The following is a 19814-nucleotide window of genomic DNA, read 5'->3' as shown; positions in this document are numbered from 1 at the left end:
ATGCTGTTACAGAGAGTGCAATGTTCCTCGGGGTAGAAACATTGATGGAGGCTGTGGGGACAAGATGGGTATCACAGCCGGACCTAACCAGGAAACTGAGCCAGGCTTGGGGGATTTCTCAACAAATCAGATCAACTAACTAGCTGCTTGGATCGTGCCTACGACTTCCTGGGGAACTCTGAAGGACCTGGAGAGAGCCACAGCTCAGATGGGAGAAGCTGTTCACATGATAACCACAGTATGGACACTCCACAAAGCTGAGATATACGGAAGAAAAAAATGTTTACCCCAGGAATACTCCCACAACCAAGAAATGTGTGCTTTTCTTTTCTTTTTCTTTTTAGTTAATTAACAATCTGTGTCACAAAAATATTTTGTACCTTCAGATTTAGACATATTGTTTAAATCAAATGGTAAAATTTCCATTCAAGTCAGTTTCATTTACAACTTGTAATGGTAGAAAATGCAGAAAAGCTCAGGGAGTGAATACTTATGCAAGACACTGTATGATCCAAATCTTTACACACAGCATAACTGGTTTGGGTTTTGTGGAATTAAATATATTTGACTCATATTTGAATAGTTTGATTATGTTTATTAAATAAATGTTTTGAAAAAGGGTCACCTGTTTTTTTTTCTTCATTTTTTATGTCTAAAAGATTATGACTATGATTATGATTATGAAGGCATGCCTCTATGAATTCATACATATCTGAATTCTCATTTCTCTCTCTCTCTCTCTCTCTCTCTCACACACACACACTCACACAGACACACACATTAAAACAGGAGAACTATTTCTGAAAATGGTTTATTCTTCATTATTCCCAGCAGTCATCAAAAGTTTACTTCACCTTTTCCCATCATCACATATCACTCCATCAATCCTTCCATTTAACAGGACACAATTTACAGCAACAGTCTGGGTGAAATTTACCGCCTGTGTTCTTAAATTCAGTGCAATTGACAAAAAAAAAAAAAAAAGCATCACTGCAATGACATTTTGTCGAAACGATTTTCTGTATTCACAAGTGTTCAAGCCAAATGTCACCTCTACCAACTGCTTCCCACGTGTCTACAGAACTGTTCGGATTTCATACGATGCACTGAAAAAGAATCTTTCTTTCATTGTACATAACAGAAATTTCATTTACTTTCACTAATACATTCCATCTAATGCTGTTTTCCTCTTTGTTGAATTCCATCCATCATCACGTCCCACTTCCTATAACTGCGACTACATTTCCTTTTACAGTTTGTCTAGTTTTTGTCTGTTCCACCTGATGACCTGATCCCAATCCAAAGAAAAAGCCTCTTCTCACTTCCTCTTATTCCTTACTTAGGAAATAGTGTTTAATAATCAAGTCTAGGGGTGTTACGGTTTGAAATGTTCACAGTAAGATAACTTAATCTAAAAATATCACGGTTTTACGGTATAACAAGCTGAGGGAAAAAAAATAATAAAAAATTCAAATTGAGTAATTGTTCTTCATCATTAGAAAGACAGTTTTGAGAAATGAGCTCTCTGTCACTGTCAGTATTTATCACGCTGTTGTTATAAACTGAAAGAGAGAGAGGTTTCCGAGGAAAGGAGGAAAAGCATTGCGGAAAATCTTACTAGCCAAAAACATAGTTGTTTGGTTTAGTTCTGGTCAGCAATGTGTTGTGTATGATAAAGTTAGGAACATGCTAGAAGTGTGACAGCAGAGGTAGCAATGTAATGTTTACAGCAGCAGCAGATTAAACACAGCTAAAGGGTTTTCAGCGTAGCTGCGTTCTCTGCACCGAGAAACGGAGGCTGCTGTGAAATTTTAGTGCAGTCACAGCCAGACACAAAAAGAACGAGAACCACTGGAGTAAAGAAAGGAACTTGATCGGAAAAAAAAAAACAAAAAAAAACGTAGGCAGTAAGAAATGGAAATTCAGTCACTCATACATAGCATCCGATCATACACAGTGACTAACCGTGAAACCATGACACCGTAACACCCCTGGTCAGTCATTATCTTCTACCAAACAGCTGCTACTGGGGAAAAAAAAAAAAAAAAAAAGACGTAGGAGGCTTTGATTTACATCTGAATTGGAATCAGGCGCGTATATTTGTTCAGAACACCTCCTCAGCGTTCCTGCAGCGCGACTGTTTGAGCAGAGAGAGCCGAGCCAGAACCTCGGGCACTGTCAGCTCGCCGTGGACCTTGTTGTCCCTCGTGCGCACATTGACGCTGTTAGTCATCTTCTCCTTCTCACCGACCACTGCCAAGGACAACATCAAAAGAGGAAAAAAACAAATAATGCATAATGATTTCCATGTTAATTTCCACAGCTGCTCTGCAAGAGCAACAGTTGGCATAACAGCATTGCGTGTTTTCTTTTGCAAACAGACAGAAGATTCATTCACAGTCAGAGAATGTACACACGTGTCAAAAACATCACACACTGAGCGAGTGGAGTGCTCTTGTACTACTTCTGCAATCTTCTAGACATAGACTAAGTGTATACATTTAAAGCAACAGATCTTTTGAGGTTCTAGGGTTGTGGTAACATTCTTCCAGCCCTGAAATAAGCCCCGCCCCCCATAAGCTGGAGCTGTTCAGCTCTTCCCTTTTCACTAAAAGATATTTCACAAGGCATACACAGTCTTAACAGAGAACTGGAGAAAATGATCCACATTTAATTTTTTGGCTCAACTTACCTTTTAAAGAATTGAAAACTGTGAAATCAGACTTGTAGTGTTTACACATGTGTAAAGTGCTTAAAGTGAGGAGGTTATATTAAGGAATTTTTGTATAGCTATTCTTCAAATAGTTTTTTATTTTCAATGAGTAGATCAAGTTCACTTCGGACCATACCACATCCACAAAGCAGAGAAAAACAAATAAATCAAACCCAACAGAATTTGGCTGTGGAGTGGTGATGACTTGTGTCTTTGAAAACCTTACTACTATTTTAATCTGTAAATTGTTCTCGTAACAGTATTATGTAGGACAATTACGGGAGACCACAGAGACCACGCTTTACTTCATAAAAAGCCACTTGATTGTTAGTAAAAACACAATTTACTGTCACAGTTTAGTGAGTTTATACTGTGGTGGTCGACTCCATGGCACCCTGCGGATTTATTTTTTAAAGAGTCAGGCCTTAATTCATAAAAATAGGTAGTTTATGATACTGCTAGTTATCAATGTATACATATGTGATGATAAAAAACGCCACATGATGAAGAGCAATGTCATTCTCATTCTACAACAATAAGCGTCGCCTGTTGGAGTTGCATTGTGCCAGAACCACCGCTGATCTTTTCTTACCCAGAATGAAGTTGTACTGGGCCAGTTGAGCATTGCGGATTTTCTTGTTCAGAAGGCAGCCAGAGTCGAGGTCTGCATCCGCCATGAAACCCACCTCCACAAACTGCTTACACACCTACGGTGGAACAAAGTCTTCTGCAGTGACTCATGCTACGCTCACAAAAGAATCTGCGCCCACCTTTGTCGAGCGTCTTACAGGGAGAAACACTGATCTAGCATCAGCAGATCTTCCCTGAAAATTTACCTGTATTCATTATATTATACGTCCGCATTGCTGCATGCTCAAATCTGATTGGTCAGAAAGTGATGATGAATTTTTTTGTGTTCATTCTAATATGTTGTCATTTCTATAAAAGCAGCTGATTCACAGGGAAGGAAGCTCCACACAATCTAAGACTAAAATGTGTCATCATTTAACAAAGAAAAACACCTAACTGTTGCTATGGTGAGGATCTCTGTCAGGAGATGTTTGTTTAACATTTATGGAAGGAGTCTCCAGTGTCAGTGCTTTGTAAAGGTTAGGAAGTATTCCCAACAGTTGTGTTTTTTTTGTAACTACAGGAGAGAGAAAAAGTGAGGTTGGTGAGGGAATGACTGTTTTGTGAATGTTCCTCAACATTAAATGTAACTTTGAGTGGATAAAAAGAACTGTTGTGCCATTCTGTAATTTGTAATAATAATAATAATAATAATCTGTAAGAAAAATTGTAATCATTGGCAAATTGCTATGCTATGAGAGGAATAAATCACTTCAGGTTGGTAATAGTGACTCTTCTTCACATCCGGCAGGATCACACCATCCCATCGTTGATTATTTTCCTATTACAGCACGCCTCTGAAATTATTCCTGAGATGGCTAGAAATGTTTATAACTCCTGATAGAACACTAATTTTCCATTAAATCATATGAGCACAGAATATTGCATTTCCACACATTACAGTTACCCTGGATACACATTAAACCTTGAATAAAAGGATTTTCTGAACTTCAGTCCAAGATTAGATTTAATCTCTTAAACTGACACAATAAAACAAACAAAAAAACGAAGACTCAGAGTAGCCTACCTTACTGGCGTATTCTTCAAGGGATGGATTGACAGGCACTACCATGACCTGACGAGGAGATAACCAGAGCGGCCTGAGAAAACATTAAGACCATGAGAGAAGTTCAGTGATGTTTAGACATGCTGCATGTTCCTACTAGTTCCTTACACACACAGCCTTTGCCCTTATATATAAACTAGCACTTTGTATGTTTTAGAGCAGGTGTGTCCGATCTTATCCGGAAAGGGCCGGTGTGGTTGCAAGTTTTCATTTCAGCCAAGCAGAAGCCACACCTGAGTCTACTGAAAGCCGAGATCAGCTGATTGAACAGGTGGAATCAGGTGTGACTCCTGCTTGACTGGAATGAAAACCCGCACTGGCCCTTTGTGGATAAGATTGGACACCCCTATTTTAGAGTCTTCGTATTTCCAAAACCAACCCCCAGCTTGTTTGTTGTGCTTCGAAGGTTGTCTTTTAGAAAAAAGGGGCGGGGCTTAGCATCATAGGTTCGGCTGATGTGGCTATTTTCAAGGCTGTAAAACTGCAAACAGGCGCTAAAACTCACTCGACTCACTTAATTGCATGCAAATCTCTGTTTTTCTAAGTTATCTCTAAAACTTAGGGGGAAAAAAAACAAAAAAACAATTTAAGCCTGGAAACACTTAAAAAGGATGCTGGTTGAGCTGAATTGCGTTAGTGAAATATTTACAGTAATAATAATAATAATAAGATGATTTTTTAAAATTTATTTGTCAGTGTTTTACAGTGTGAGATGAAAGATTAACAAAAATAAAATAGCAAAATAGGCAAATAAAAATGTATAACAAAAATATAAAAATGTTATAATATTAAAGTAAGAAAAGTAAAAAGAAATGTTTTTAGCAGTAAAATTAGTAACAGATGGAGCCTGAAGAATGTTGAATAGTTACATGTTTCAGATATTTCATTTATAAACACAAATCACCATTCTTTATTAAATTCAGTACGTTTGTTTTTACAGAAATAAAGTTATTACCATTTTCCAGCGTAGTTCTCTGTGAGAATGGCGATCATCCTCTCTACTGAGCCCAGGATAGCGCGGTGGATAATCACAGGCCTGGCTTTGTCATCTCCGTCCTTCCTATAAGGATATTTGATCACAGAGTTCATCAGTGAGAACGCAACTCCATAACAATAACACACTGTAAATGTACATTAGGGTTAATTAGTGTGAGAACTGTGTCACATTATTCACCCTATGTAAGTTAAGTTGAAGCGAATAGGCAGCTGGAAGTCCAGCTGGATGGTGGCACACTGGTGATAACGCCCGATGGCATCCTTGATCTTGATATCAATCTGTAGCGGCACACAAAAGACATTTTATAAATGATATAAAGTGTTTCTGTCATTGTGTGATTCGGGATGTCGGCATTGTCAAGGTCTCACCTTTGGCCCATAAAAAGCTCCATCACCTGGGTTTAGCTTCCACGGTTCTCCAAACTCATTCAGACTGTTCTCAAGTTGCTGCACGATACAGAGGTAAAGTCATCAGTAAATTTACTGATAAAAATAAAGTGCTCTAGAGGAGAATTATCACACGAGTTTTTGTAAAATTCAATTCAGTTCAATTCAATTTTATTTGTATAGCGCTTTTAACAATGGACATTGTCACAGAGCAGCTTTAAAAAATTAATAAATAAATAAAAAAATTCACTGAATATATTTCTAGATTAAAAACTAGGTGAACTGTAGAAACTTCTTATCCTTTACAGAAGTAAAGCCATCAGCAATTTGCTTTCAAGTTTTCTACAACACAATTATTGATTTAGACTTCTTGTAAAATTCATTGAAAATAATTCTAAAATCTAGCACCTTCTCAGCCTGGTCCCACACGGCAATGTCCCCGAGGAACTTCTCCGGCCGGGTGGACAGATGCAGCTGGAAGGAGAAGCCGAAGACGTCGTAGACGCAGCGCAGGAAGTCCAGACAGCCCTTCATCTCCGACTCAATCTGGAAAGAGAACAGCGTATCTACAAATTAAAATGTATACTTTGTTCGTGTGATTGTCCTGGAACGTATACACAGAAAACCATTTTTCTTTTCCATCTCTGACCCAGAACTCCAGAAAGGAATCCAGATGAAGGGAGTCTCTACGGTGCGACTCGAGGGCTGAGTAGCGTACCTGCTCCATGGTGCAGAAGATGTGCGCGTCGTCCTGCTGGAAACGGCGGACACGGGTGAGTCCCGTCAGTGTCCCTGAGAGTTCATTACGATGCAGCACGCCAAAATCCGCCAGCCTCAGGGGAAGCTCCCTCCACGACCGGGGCCGGTGACAGAACATCAGACTGAGTGAGAGAGAGAGAGAGAGAGAGAGAGAGAGAGAGAGAGAGAGAAACAGAGAGTGAATGTAATAGAGAGAGGCAGACAGAGAGAGGTAGAGAGAGAGATAGTAGAAGTAGAGGGAGAGAGGGACAGAAACAGACAGAGAGGTAGAGAGATAGACACACAGGGAAAGACCAAAAGAGAGAATGAGAGAAAGAGGAGAGCGGGGAAGAGAGAGAGAGAGAGAGAGAGAGAGAGAAAGACAGCAAGAAGTATAGAGAGACAGCAGAAGTAGAGGGAGAGAAGGACAAAGACAGACAGACAGAGAGGAACAGACAAATAGTGGTAGCAAGATACACAGAGAATAAACAGACAGATACAGAGAGAGAGAGAGAGAGAGAGAGAGAGAGAGAGAGAGACAGACAAAGAAAAAGAAATTGCTATTTTTATTTAAAAAAATGTCATTTCAATGCTTTGGCAAAACAGTAACTAGCACGTAATCATCGTGCCTATAAAGCTCACTGAATTGAATGAGAGAAAGAGAGAGAGAGAGAGAGAGAGAGAGTGAGAGAGTTACAAGGTTAAAGACATGAGAGAACCCACTAGTGAATTCTAGGAACTTTTATTATTATGTCACTGTAATGTATAAATAAGAGTTAAAGTCAGTTTTAAGTGTGTTTTGTGTGTGCTTCTGGAGCTGACACTCTGCTGCTGTGCAGATGCTCACATTAGGTCAGCTTATAAACATCGAACTGCTCTGAAAACCACGAACATTCCCGCTTTCGGAAAGTTTGTTTTGGCTGGTTCTTAGCAGCACTAAGAACTCACTTCAGAAGAATTCATAAGAATCATCCATTGTAATTATCAGCTGAAAAACTATATTAGCAGCTGTTCCAAAAAAATAAATAATAATAATGAAAAGAAATCTCAAATTTCACATCTGGGACATCTGGGGCTACATTTGTCAAGATCGCCTCCCTTGTGAGAGCTACACTTTTGTTAGGTTCTTCCTACAGAAAAATCACAAGCTGGAAATCATTTGTGAAATAAAACATATAATAACACGTACTAAATCAAAGTGTGAACGCTGTGCTAGTGAAAGAATACCACAGCTATTTACTCCTCACCGCTGGTGTGTGTGTGTGTGTGTGTGTGTGTGTGTGTACGGCTTTACCAGTGTCCAGGGCAGTTCATGGGCTTGAGGGCGAAGATGTCCTGCTCCACGGGGAAGGAGAACATGTTCTCACTGTAGTGCTGCCAGTGGCCTGACGTCTCCCACAGCTTGCTGTTGTAGATGTTTGGAGATGCCACTTCCTGAAAACCTCTTCTCCAATACTCCTCCTGTATGTACAGAGATCATATACAGGATAAATCTTCCACAGGTTAAAAGTGCTGACTGACAAAACATGGCTTCAAATGTTAGTTGAACCAAAAATTAAATGTATACAATTTCCATATCCACCAAAATAGTACATTAAACTGGATCTATTACTCATTAGCTAAACCTAAAATAAAGAAAGAAAGAAAGGAAAAAAAAAGAAAGAAAAAGAAATACTGACAACAATCTTATCTCGATCAACTACGTTTGGGGAAATGGAATTTAATTTTGGATTTTTTTTTTTTTTTTTAAACAAAAAGCATGCACTGCAAGTGAAAAAAACTTACAGGAATATGTATCAGATATTTATAATTGCTAAATTATTATAACTAAAAAAATTATTAATCCTATTTCTCAACCTTTTATTGTTTTTATTGCTAGAAATTAATATTAACTTTATTAACCTTAATATACTTTTGCTTATTTCTAGCATTACTGGACATAAGTAAAATTATCAGAAAATTATAAAACAATTTCAAACTTGAATGAATGAACGAAAAATGCTCAAAAAATACTCAGAATGTTGCCTATATTTAACATGTTCTCTCTCTCATATCAGTACATTTACAGTAAAACACATTTTTACATGGTGATGAGGTTTCGTAACAGTACTGCACTGCTGCTTACAAAATGGCCTGCTATCTACAGAAGTTCCCAATAAACAGCTTAAGAGCTCACGAAGAAAAGCACATAAAGAGCTACATATGGTGTAGATGAGAAGCTGCCAATCACACACAGGAACAGCGTTATGTAATGCATACAGATGGTAATGTATGAATGTGTGGAGCAGATTTACCCTGATGAACTCAGTGAGAGTGTTGTAGATGTAGGCTCCACGAGGGAGGAAAAAACAGCTGCCTGGACTCAGATCATGAAAGAAGAACAGCTCCTGATCCTGAATCATAACAAGAGAGGGAGAGAGAGAGAGAGAGAGAGAGAGAGAGAGGGAGAGAGGGAGGGAGAGAGAGGGAGAGAGAGGGAGAGATGGTAAAATAGAAGTGAGATGAAAGAAATCTGGCAGCCAGAAACACTTCAGATATGTTTATATCGAATTATTTCTGACTTGTTTAGTCATTCTGGTGCTAATTTGTTGCTTGGTGCTGTATTTTTGTATCTTCATTATTCCTGTGAGAGGTTAGTGGTTTTCTGTTGTGTTGCCGTCACCAGGGGGACATTGTTATTGCTGGCACAGTTACAAAACAAAAGAGCAAGAACTTCTTTTCTCATTCATTTTTAATTTCGTACAAAGTTCAACATCACATTAATGAGCAATCCAGCATAGAAGTAGCGAAGACGTTGGTGCAAATGTTGAATTCAAAGTCCCAGAATGCAACGCAGCTATACGACTCTGAGTTACGGCAGAGACTCGGCTTGGCTAGCTGCCGAACGTGATGGTGTTGATGGTATGAGTGTGAAAGCTGAAGCTTTGAGCAGAGTGTACAGATGAGGAGGTGAGAAAGCTGGACAGATGAAAGGACTAAAGTGCCATTCCATTGCTCTCTTTAGACAGAGATTAAATGAGGGCTAATGCTGCATTCCATAAAGGTTATTACTCACAATTTCTTCAAAACACAAACACTGAGGGTTCCCAATTCTGATCTCATTTATAGCAGTTAGTCAAACAGCATCATGGGTAACGTAAGATTAACCATTAACTGGCGTGAAAACAGTACAACGTGAAATAAAAAGTTTAGTTAAAAAAAGTCAGTTAAGAAATTAATTCCATAATAAATCTAGGATTGAGACTTCAATTGAAGTTCAGATGTTAATTATGAGGATTAATACGAAAATCATTCAGGGTGGACGGGAAGAAAAAGGTCTCAACGGTCACTTATGTTCAGTAGGAGGATATGCAGTGCCAAAGTTTTTCATCTCCACAGGGAATTGAGGTGACACATGGCATCAAATCTGCTCTCAACTCCCAAGACAAACTGTTCTCAGAGCCCTCCAACTTCAGACCACTAGTGTATGGCAGCAGGGCAGAACGCGACACTGCGCACCATAGAGAGAATTAAAGTCAACATTAAACCTGACCCTACTACACTTTCTCAGTCACGTATATCTCTATAAGGGAACAGGAAGGCTTCTCTTGAAGAACCAGCTGGTCGTCACGAGCTCAGTAGGAAGTGTCAATCACACGCTAATCGAGAATGCGACATAAGCGGAGCCTTCGCTTTTCACCGAGGTGGATAGGGGTGGGTGAAAATTTATTCTGTGCATTTCCAAGATGCCGTTGCTTTGATCAGCCTTCTTCAAAGCCTGCAATATCGAGACCATTAGATCCTATACTGCAGTTCTCTCCGTCAGTCAGCTTTTACGCAGATTAAAGCAAGCACACGCTCATTATTTTGCTTTTAAAAGATGACCTGTCATTCAGCTCAATTCAGCCCTCGTTCTAACTCAGAGAAATGAACTTCATTTCCTCTTAGTAAACTTCCCTTTGCTCTGGTGGGCTGGCATTAAAAATAAAGCTACACCTAGTCATTTCACATGAAGCCGTTCAATTTAAAACTAAGGAGTTCTTTCATCATAATCCATGAACCATTATTAAACAAAAAAGCCCTGCTATAGTCCACAGTGTGCTTTATTTCTCTCTTGGATCATGTACCGGCCAAGTGGAACGGAACATGGAAATTTTGGATTTGACTCAGGCCCAAGTTTTAACTCATTTTCTCCAATCATTCCCATGATACAGTGGGAATGAAAAAGCACTATATATACAGCAAGACAATTCCATATGATTTATAGTAACCAATAAATAAGCAATAAACCACTGTAGCTATAAGAAAATAACCAGCAATGGAGTGATTTGTTGAAGTAGAGATACTGTTCCCATACTGAAATTGATTATTTTCCTATAAGAGTGTGTGCCGAAGTGTTTTATTCCTCTTATACCACAGCAATTTGCCAGGGAGTATAAATTTATTAATAATTTATCATAACATGATAATTTTTTTTTTTTAATCTGTTTATAGTTACATTTAATGTTGTGGAATATCTAATCATGCTTTTTATCTGTTTACAGTTACATTCAACGTTGTGGAACGTCCAAGAGACAAGTTCCTGTTATCTCTTACATTATAGCAGCAATAAACAGTCGTTCGCCCACAACTTTATTTTTTTCTTTCTCTTTTATTAATAAACATAACTTGTCATGTTACCAAGGTGTCATAAAGTGCCAATCCTTTGTAATGAAGACTTGGCAGTAATCTTCAAACCTGACTGATGCCTTTTTACATAAATGTTAAAAAAACATCTTACAGAAAGCTTCACAAAACTAATATGCTTTTCTTTGTTAAATAACAACACTTTACAAGTCTCATATTATGCAAACGTCTGCTATACAAGTCCCTGTGAATGAGCTGTTGCTATTTTTGATTCGCCTTGCAGCTGGAACTACTGTTCGACCTGTTGTTAGAGGAAAATGATCCAATTATCTGATCACTAATATAATGAGAACATATTACCTTTATTCAGTACACAGCTCTTTTAAAATGAACTCTAAACCAGGACCCAAGCGGTCCTGACTCTGCCTCACCTTTCCGATTTTTCGGTGGTCTCGGTTCTTGGCCTCTTCCTGAAAGCGCTCCCACTCCTTCAGCATCTTAGAGTCGGGGAAAGATATCCCGTAGATTCTCTGGAGCGTCTCCATGTCTGAGCGGCCTTCCCAGTACGTGGATGAGTTCTAGACAACAGCCGCAGCAAGATTAGCTGTGAATGATCTGTGAAACTCGTGTGTCTCTATACAATATTATTACATATCATTTTATATTTAACATTACACTTACAGTAATTACACTAAAATGTGTTGTGGAAATGAAGTACAAGAATCTTTTACAATCAGGTTATTCTTGATAATAATGCTTTATTTTACTGAATCGCTTGACAACTTGACACACACACACACACCTTATAGACCTTCAGAGCTTTGATCTTGCCCGTATGCCGCACGTGAGGGCCTCGGCACAGGTCAATGAGAGGGCCACATCTAAGAATACAGAACCGTTCATAACCAGCTCAGGTTGGAGCACAAATTATCACCAAATATCAAAAATAACACCAATGGTTTCATTTACCTGTACACAGTAGTGGTCGGGGTGGTCACCTTTTCATTCAGGATACGACATTTAAACTTGTTGTACTGTGAAACAAAAGCAACACAACGATAAATCTTCAAATACAAAGCAACAGAAATGCACTTAAAAAAAGCACTTAAGGAAAATAATCAAAGATGGAGTGGCATGATGAAGTGGAGTTATTGTTTCCAACTCCAAAGTTGATCATTTTCCTGTAAGAGCATGTCCTGAAGTGTTTTATTCCTCTTATACCACAGCAATTTGCCAGTGATATAAATTTAATACAACATTACATATTTGCTTTTTATTTGTTTATAGTTACATTTAATGTTGTGGAACATCCAAGAGAAAAGTTCCTGTTATCACTTACGTTATAGCAGCAATAAACAGTCATTCGCTGACCAGCCTTTCTTTTTTTTCTTTCTCTTTAAATTAATAAATGCAACTTGTCATGTTACCAAGGAATTATTAAATGCAAATCCTTTGTCCTGAAGACTTGGCAGAAATCTTCAACCCTCTTCAAACACTGACATGGATTGATGTATTTTTATACATATACGTTATTCCTCTTACACTGCAGCAATTTGCCAAGGATTAGAGTTTTGTTTTAAATATTAAATAACACCATCCTGAAGACCTGTCAGAAAGAGGTACAGCATTACCTCGGACTGATATAAAGCACTGACACTGGGGACTCCTTCCACAAATGCTAAGCTGATTATAATTGATCAACACCTTCTGACCAATCAGATTTGAGAATTAAAACTGTCTAAAATGTAGCATCAGTACACACTGAAGAGAAAAAAAATGCTCAGTGAATTTACTTAATTTAAACACGTACATCGGTTCAATGTGAATGAATTGAGTTAGATTAACACAGTTTGTTTTCATACAGCCAATGTGATTTTCAAAGCCCTGGAATAAGGAGAAAAGGGGGAGAAAAGGAAAAAAAAAAAAATCAAACCCTGGACTTTCATCTGGGCTCAGGATCAAACTCGGGTCGCTGGCATTGTGAAGCAGAAACATTACCTGCTACGCTATTGTTTAAAAATGTAATAATTTAATACTACAGTTATTTCTTCCTGTTAGTGCCAACATCCTTGAGAGATTTTATAATGTGATTGGATTACGTTAATATTACGTGAATTGATCACTCACTCTTCATAATTCAAACCAGTAATTAGAAAGTTGTTTAAATTAAATTTAATATAAGCAATGAAATCAGCTTTTTGATAAGAAACTAATTATTTTTAGGTAAACTATATATATATATATATATATATATATATATATATATATATATATATATATATATATATATATATATATATATATATATATATATATATACACACACATATACATAATACGTTCTCTTAAGTCTGACTGACCACATGCTCCCTTTCTGTCAGTGCAGCCACGTCCCAGGTACTGAATCTGGGAAGGACTTTACCTTGAACATCTCCAGCAGTGTTTCCTTGCTAATCTCCAGTCTCTCGAATGGCTGTTTGTCCTTCATGATGCCCTTACAGAGTGCTTCCAGATCTCCAAACTCCGTGCTTGACACTCCTCTAACAGAGACAAAACAATATCCACCATTTACTCTTTTACTGCGTTAAACTGCCACTAAATTAGTGTTATATACAGTGTACAAAACAAGCACAAAGTATCCACCAACATGAGCTGACTTTTTCTGCATGAAACTACACAGAGTTGCTGGTTTATTAGATCCTCCTACAGTATGTATACGGTGCCGCATTTAAAAAGAAATTAAACAAATCTGTGTTATTAATTAAAATCACCACCTCAGATTTGAGATTTTAACAGTGCTGTGGTATAAAAGATATTATAACAGCTGTATTACAAATGAAAAAATATCGAAAGCTCCCTGTGAGATCACAGCGCAAACTCAAAACCAAACCAAAATCTAACCAAATTCATGCTAATTTGTGCTGTACAATATGTTTGTGGCTGTTTGATTATTTTTTTTAAAGATATTACACATTCTTACTCCATATTACACAATATTGTTCTACCATTGTCTTACACTTATATAAATCATGGATGATAAAATATCTCAAAAGCCAAATCAGCACAAATAATATTCTTATGGCACAGTTTAAAAAAACAACCAAAACAACAACAACAAAAAAAAAAAACACGAGGTTTTATTTTATTTCCCTTGTATTTATTTTCTGATAAACTGTTTGTTCTGAGGAAACATGATCTGCCTGGATTGTAGCCCGTCTGTCTGCCTGCACGATTCTCGTCTTTATCCTTTGACCCCTTCGATCTACATGCTGTTTCATCCAGACAATCTCTACTCACTGCCAGAGTTTTCCTTTTCACGCCATTCTCAATAAACCCCTGAAAGCGCTGTGTGCGTGAAAAGCCCAAGCTGATATTACCGAATATCACACCATGATAAAAGCTTCCTAGTTTTAATCATTAAAGCACTTAACTAAAAGCGAAGCGATGCTCAAAACTCTAGTCTACCTTATTTAGACCACACAGTCATGTGGTGTTTGAATGTACACAGGGTTCCAGGCTTTGTTCAGGTTTCTTGCAAATTTTAAAAAAATTCCATTATAAAAACAAAACATGAAATATGGTGAATAAATGAATGTCTAAAGACAATGAATTTAGAAACATAACACATCTACTGTATATAAACATATCACATTCAAACTCAAAAACATTTTTTCCCAAAACTTTTGCGGAATTATTATCTTTTTTTGTCCCCCCTGCGCTGGAAATTCCATGCTTTCCCAGACTTGTATGAGAACCTTGTGTATAATCTGTGTGAAAGTGAGAGATAAACCTAATAAACTGGCAACAAAGTGAAGTAACGGACACAACGATTAGGGTGTGCTGTTATAGGAAAATAATCAACAATGACGTGCTGGCATAAACTTTTTCCCCCCTATAACAGCATGTCCTGAAGTGTATTGTTCCTCCTATAACACAGCAATTTCCAATAATTACAATTTTTCTAAATCATCACTTAGATTATAGCAGCTATAAACAGTTGTTCCTTCACCACTGTTTCTTTTTCTCTCTTGAAGTTTAAGACAAAAAACACGCTTGTTATCCTACCAAGAAACGTAAAAAGTGTAGACTTTCCTGTGTCAGAAAACTTAAAGTTACCACTTTACCTCTGACTGGTACAAAGCACTAACACTGGAGACTCCTTCCATAAAGGCTAAATAATCCTGTGATTTGCCTTGCAGCTGGAACTACTGTCAGAGCTGCTGTTATAGGAAATTAATCATCCAATCAGAGTTGAGAATTGTGTGGTATTATAAGCTGTACACTCACTTCTGACCATCCAGGAACATGTCGTAGTAGAAGCCGTTCTCGATGGGAGGCCCGTAACACAGGCAGCCTCCGTAAAAGCGCTCCATGGCTTCTCCCAGGATGTGGGCGCTGGAGTGCCAGTATACCTGCAGGCACAGAGAGCGAGACGCGATGTAGATCACAGCAAAAATCGAACCGCAAATTTCATTTATGATCCTTGTATATTTAAATATGTACAAAAAAAGTAACGCAGTTAAACCTAGGTCGCCTCGTGCTTGTTCTATTATGAACTAAAAATCTTTTATTGTACAGATTTGCATTTTACATTTAAGCAGACACTTTTATCTTAAGTGTTTTAGAAGTGATGTAGAAACCAATCAAGATCATTTTAAGGGTCCAAGAGCAGCTTTCTTGAAAGAAACTTTCTGAGCTACAATTATGATATTTTACTTTAATTTAAAAAAAAAGAAAAGAAACAAAAACACACATACAAAAAAAAGCTACCTAATATTATCAACTGAGACAAGAATAATTTTTTTTTTAAAGTAATTTTGCTCATTTATTATTGTATATAGATCTGATTTTATTACATCTAAGCCAACAATGTAAACTCATCTGTACGGTGAGTTAATTTACTGAGGATACAGAAATCCGGATGTAGATTTCGATCCCTAATGAGCAAGCCCCAGGGAGGAAAAACTCAAACTTGAGACGACATGATTAAGAAACAAGGAACAAAAGTCTGAGTTCAGATACTCACAGCCTGGGCATCTTCGTTGTCGAAACGCAGCAGTTCCAGAGAGCAGTCTTTCTCCAGCGGCCGATCCAAATCCCACAACTCGTCGTCCACCCGGGCGATCACACAGTTATCAGCCAGACCCTGACTGCAGGAGCACAAACCCCAACACAACACTCAGCACTGAAGCACACTTAAAGCAGGAAGTGCTCAAACAGCATCACAACACCACAAACTGCATACATGGTCTAGCCAGCAATTCCTCAAGGAAGCTTTAGTTAACACCATCTAAGTGCTTTATCTCTCATATCCCTTATATTTACACCACCCTGGGTAAAATACATACAAAGGCAAAGTGATAACCGCATAAGGTAGATGCTGAGCAGCCAAAACACCTCCAGGTAATAAAGTATGGATTTTATTTGTGACAGGATCTCAGGCTGCTAGTAAGACATGTGTTCGCATCAGATTATTTCTGTTAAAATATTTAAATAAATAGATCATCAGTAATTCCCAGGGTGGATACCAACACGATTTTCTTCAGCTCCTGACAGATATAATTATAACTCTTCAGGAAAAGGTGCAGAATATAATTGAAAAAAAATCAGTAAACCTGTCATTTCATTAGTTTTGCTTCACACATCTCGACATCTTGTTATATTACGCAAGACTACAAATGTGTACGTGAATATCAGGTGAAAATCCATCCACTTACACTTGCTCACTTAGAGCAATGACCTTGTTTGCTAATGGATAACATGTTGGCACAGTGTTGTTTTTTTATGCTCACCTGTTAACTTTCAGCCATCCCAGTGTATAAACATGTAAGTGTTGTAAGACAGCACCCTCTCTTGGTGACAGTTTTTTAAAACTCCAGACTCTCACTATTAGTAAACTTTCTCTTTTTAGTAAATCAGATCATCTGACTTACCAATAACAGTTGAAGTGTTCGGCTCCCAAGCGACCCATCGCCATTTTTTCCCCCTAGACTAAGCTTGTGATATTTTGACCACTCATTGTTCTTTTCTGACTAACTACGGCTGAAACTATTTCACAAATACACTATACGGCCAAAAGCATGTGGACATCTGACCATCACGCTCATATATGGTTCTTCACCAAACTGTTGCCACAAAGTTAGAAGCACAATTGTATAGAATGTCTTTGTATGCTGTAGCATTACAATTTCCCTTCACTGGAACTAAGAGATCTAAACCTGTTCCAGCATGACAATCACAAAGCGAGCTCCATGAAGACATGGTGTGTCTTTTCGAGTGTCCTGCACAGAGCCCTGACCTCAACCCCACTGAACACCTTTGGGATGAACTGGAACACAGACTGAACCCCAGACCTCCTCACCAACATCAGCACCTGACCTCACTAATGGCTCACTTGTAGCTGAATGAACACAAATCCCCACAGCCACGCTCCAAAATCTAGTGGAAAGCCTTCCCAGAAGAGTGGAGCTTATTATAACATCAAAGCGAGGTGGATACTCGCCGGGCTAGGAAACATGATTAAATACATCTCCAAAGAAATTATGGTTAACATGATCAGACTGTTAAATAGACAGCTCTTGCTCTTCAATAAATATGATGATTTGTAAATTTTCAGTAGGTATAACAGAATTAGAGACTCTATCATTTGCCACTTTGTGATCCTTCAAATTATGATTCCTCTTAATAGATATTTTGTCAAAATGTAATTGTATGTATCTTGAATTGCTGTACTTACTAATACGTTAATATGTAAATACAGAGATCTTTTGTTGTCATTCTGAAATTATAATTCTTACTAGTCTAAATCGGTTCGTAGTAGATATCCAAAATTTAATTATGGATGAAACCTATTATATAATAAAAATATAATACTATAGGGTGTGTGCATTATCTGGATAAGGGCAGGAATGGATCCAAAGAACAATTAGTGCCTTAATCATGCTGTAAAACCAAACTGATCTCTACATTGAGATTATTTTCAAATATGTCCTCTGATTACACCCACATTCAGACAACTCTAGGTCACTACGCAGCCTTAAAAGGGGTCCAATGCACAGTGGAAAGATTGATCCCAGCAGCCCACCTGACGCCGCAGGCGAGTTGGTAAGGAGTAGTGACCCAGGACCGAGCCTCCACTTTTTGTCCATCAGGCAGCTGGACAGAGATGGGCTTGCTGTTAGCTGCCTGCTTGGCCAGATTGGTGTCACTCTCTTTCTTCAGTCTCTCGTAGAGCTCCAAGCGCTCTGATATGTAGCCGGGCCACGGGTTCAGCTGCTCCGTGACAAAAGACATGCGTTAACATCAGATACTAACAGCTCGATTCATGGTTAATTCATCATTCAACCTGCGATAAATCTCCTGCAGTGTCCTACAATTCTCTTTTATATAGTTATTAAGACTTTGATGCATTTAATTTTCACTCTGATCCAGGGTCAGTGCATTTCAGTGTACTATAATAGATATACTCAGGCTTCAGACAGACAAAACTGTCACAGGTCACTATAAATATGACCATTCAGTCTGATGCTACTGATGCAACATCAGCGCAATAGTGTTCTGGCAGTGCATCATGTGCTGGCTTTTTGTCAGTTATAAAGATAATGAATGATGATCAGAAGAGGAAAAAAAATCTTTATTTTGAAATACCTCCCCTACTCCTCCCTGTCCTTTGGGTTTCTCCTTCTTCTTGCTCTTCTCTGTTGTGTTTTGGACCTCTGGGGGTTTTGCCGGTTCAGTACGCTGGTGTGTGCATGCAAAAAAAAAATATATATATTGATCTATATGAGCAACATCAATGTTTGTGTTGATGCTGAACGATTATATTCTGCATCAGCTGCTTATAAGAGAGTCTAACAGACACAGAGAGAGAACATGCACAGTTAGATTACTGCAACAATAGCAATATTTGCATCATGTGTGGTGACATCACTCAGTATTACTATTATTACTATTACTACTAATAATAATGAGCCAACCTTCTGGGGTGCATTTACTTTTGGCGTTTCTCTCGCGCTCGTCTCATGTTTCTCATGCAAAGCGTTGCTCTTGTTCTCGCGGCCTGTGCGCGCGCCGGCCTGGCCCTGTGTCTCGAGCTCCAGCTCGGCCCGGAGAGCGCGCTGTAGGTGCACGAGCCGGTACCGGAGCTTCTCGTTCTCGCTGCGCAGGTCCTCGAGCTCGGAGCCGCTCGCGAGCTCGGCGTTAAAGCAGCCGCCACTGAGTCCATCACGGAGGCGGCTGATCTCCTCGCCGAGCGCCTCGATTTGCCGTTCCTGTGCGGCCAGACGTGCTGCCACGCGCTCCGCCATGTTTAAAGCCCCGGTGTGACAGCTGGAGGCGGTTTTTCCCCCAACCGAGGCTCGTTTAATTATTAAAATAAAAAAAGATTTGGTGCAACAGCGACCTCTTGTGTACATTCGCGGTGTTTCAGCGTTATGACACACTGACGTCACGCTGTTATCGGAAGTAAATTTCTCTCTCATTTTTTTTTTCAGATAATTTTAATACCTTTAAAGACATATCTAGTGTTTTATGGACGTATAATTTTCGAATTAAATGCGTAATTTGCGGTATGAATTGTTTTACGAAAACGACTTTGGACGCAAGTTTTGATACCGGAAGTAGTTCGCGAAAAGGACTACAATAAGACTTAAAAGTCTCTGCCGTTTAAAAATTATATTT

General features: G+C 38.5%; 1 protein-coding gene across 1 annotated transcript; it reads right to left on the bottom strand.

The window, feature by feature from the left end:
• Window positions 1–795: 795 nt before the first annotated feature.
• On the bottom strand, window positions 796–19499 carry tars3 (threonyl-tRNA synthetase 3). The gene is made up of 19 exons (XM_026927158.3): window positions 19112–19499; window positions 18783–18875; window positions 18220–18407; window positions 16162–16285; window positions 15423–15547; window positions 13558–13675; window positions 12105–12169; window positions 11938–12016; window positions 11567–11713; window positions 8825–8923; window positions 7825–7991; window positions 6511–6673; window positions 6201–6338; window positions 5775–5852; window positions 5584–5684; window positions 5365–5469; window positions 4371–4443; window positions 3306–3420; window positions 796–2253 (listed from the first exon to the last, which is right to left on the bottom strand). Exons 1-19 carry the CDS (start codon window positions 19439–19441, stop codon window positions 2105–2107), a joined length of 2457 nt encoding a protein of 818 aa, XP_026782959.3. The 5' UTR covers window positions 19442–19499; the 3' UTR covers window positions 796–2104.
• Window positions 19500–19814: the final 315 nt, after the last annotated feature.

Source organism: Pangasianodon hypophthalmus, chromosome 6 (genome assembly GCF_027358585.1).
Source record: "Pangasianodon hypophthalmus isolate fPanHyp1 chromosome 6, fPanHyp1.pri, whole genome shotgun sequence".
In the NCBI taxonomy this organism is placed as follows: Eukaryota; Metazoa; Chordata; class Actinopteri; order Siluriformes; family Pangasiidae; genus Pangasianodon; species Pangasianodon hypophthalmus.
The sequence above is the reverse complement of the archived record's forward strand: the minus strand, read 5'-3'. Positions and strand labels throughout refer to the sequence as shown.

Coding starts and splice junctions, on each gene's coding strand:
- tars3 (XM_026927158.3), bottom strand. CDS start 19,441: ATGGCGGAGCGCGTGGCAGCACGTCTGGCCGCACAGGAACGGCAAATC. Junction 12,017..12,104: donor CCGACCACTACTGTGTACAG/GTAAATGAAACC, acceptor CTGTATTCTTAG/ATGTGGCCCTCTCATTGACC. Junction 11,714..11,937: donor AAGCTCTGAAGGTCTATAAG/GTGTGTGTGTGT, acceptor GCTGTTGTCTAG/AACTCATCCACGTACTGGGA.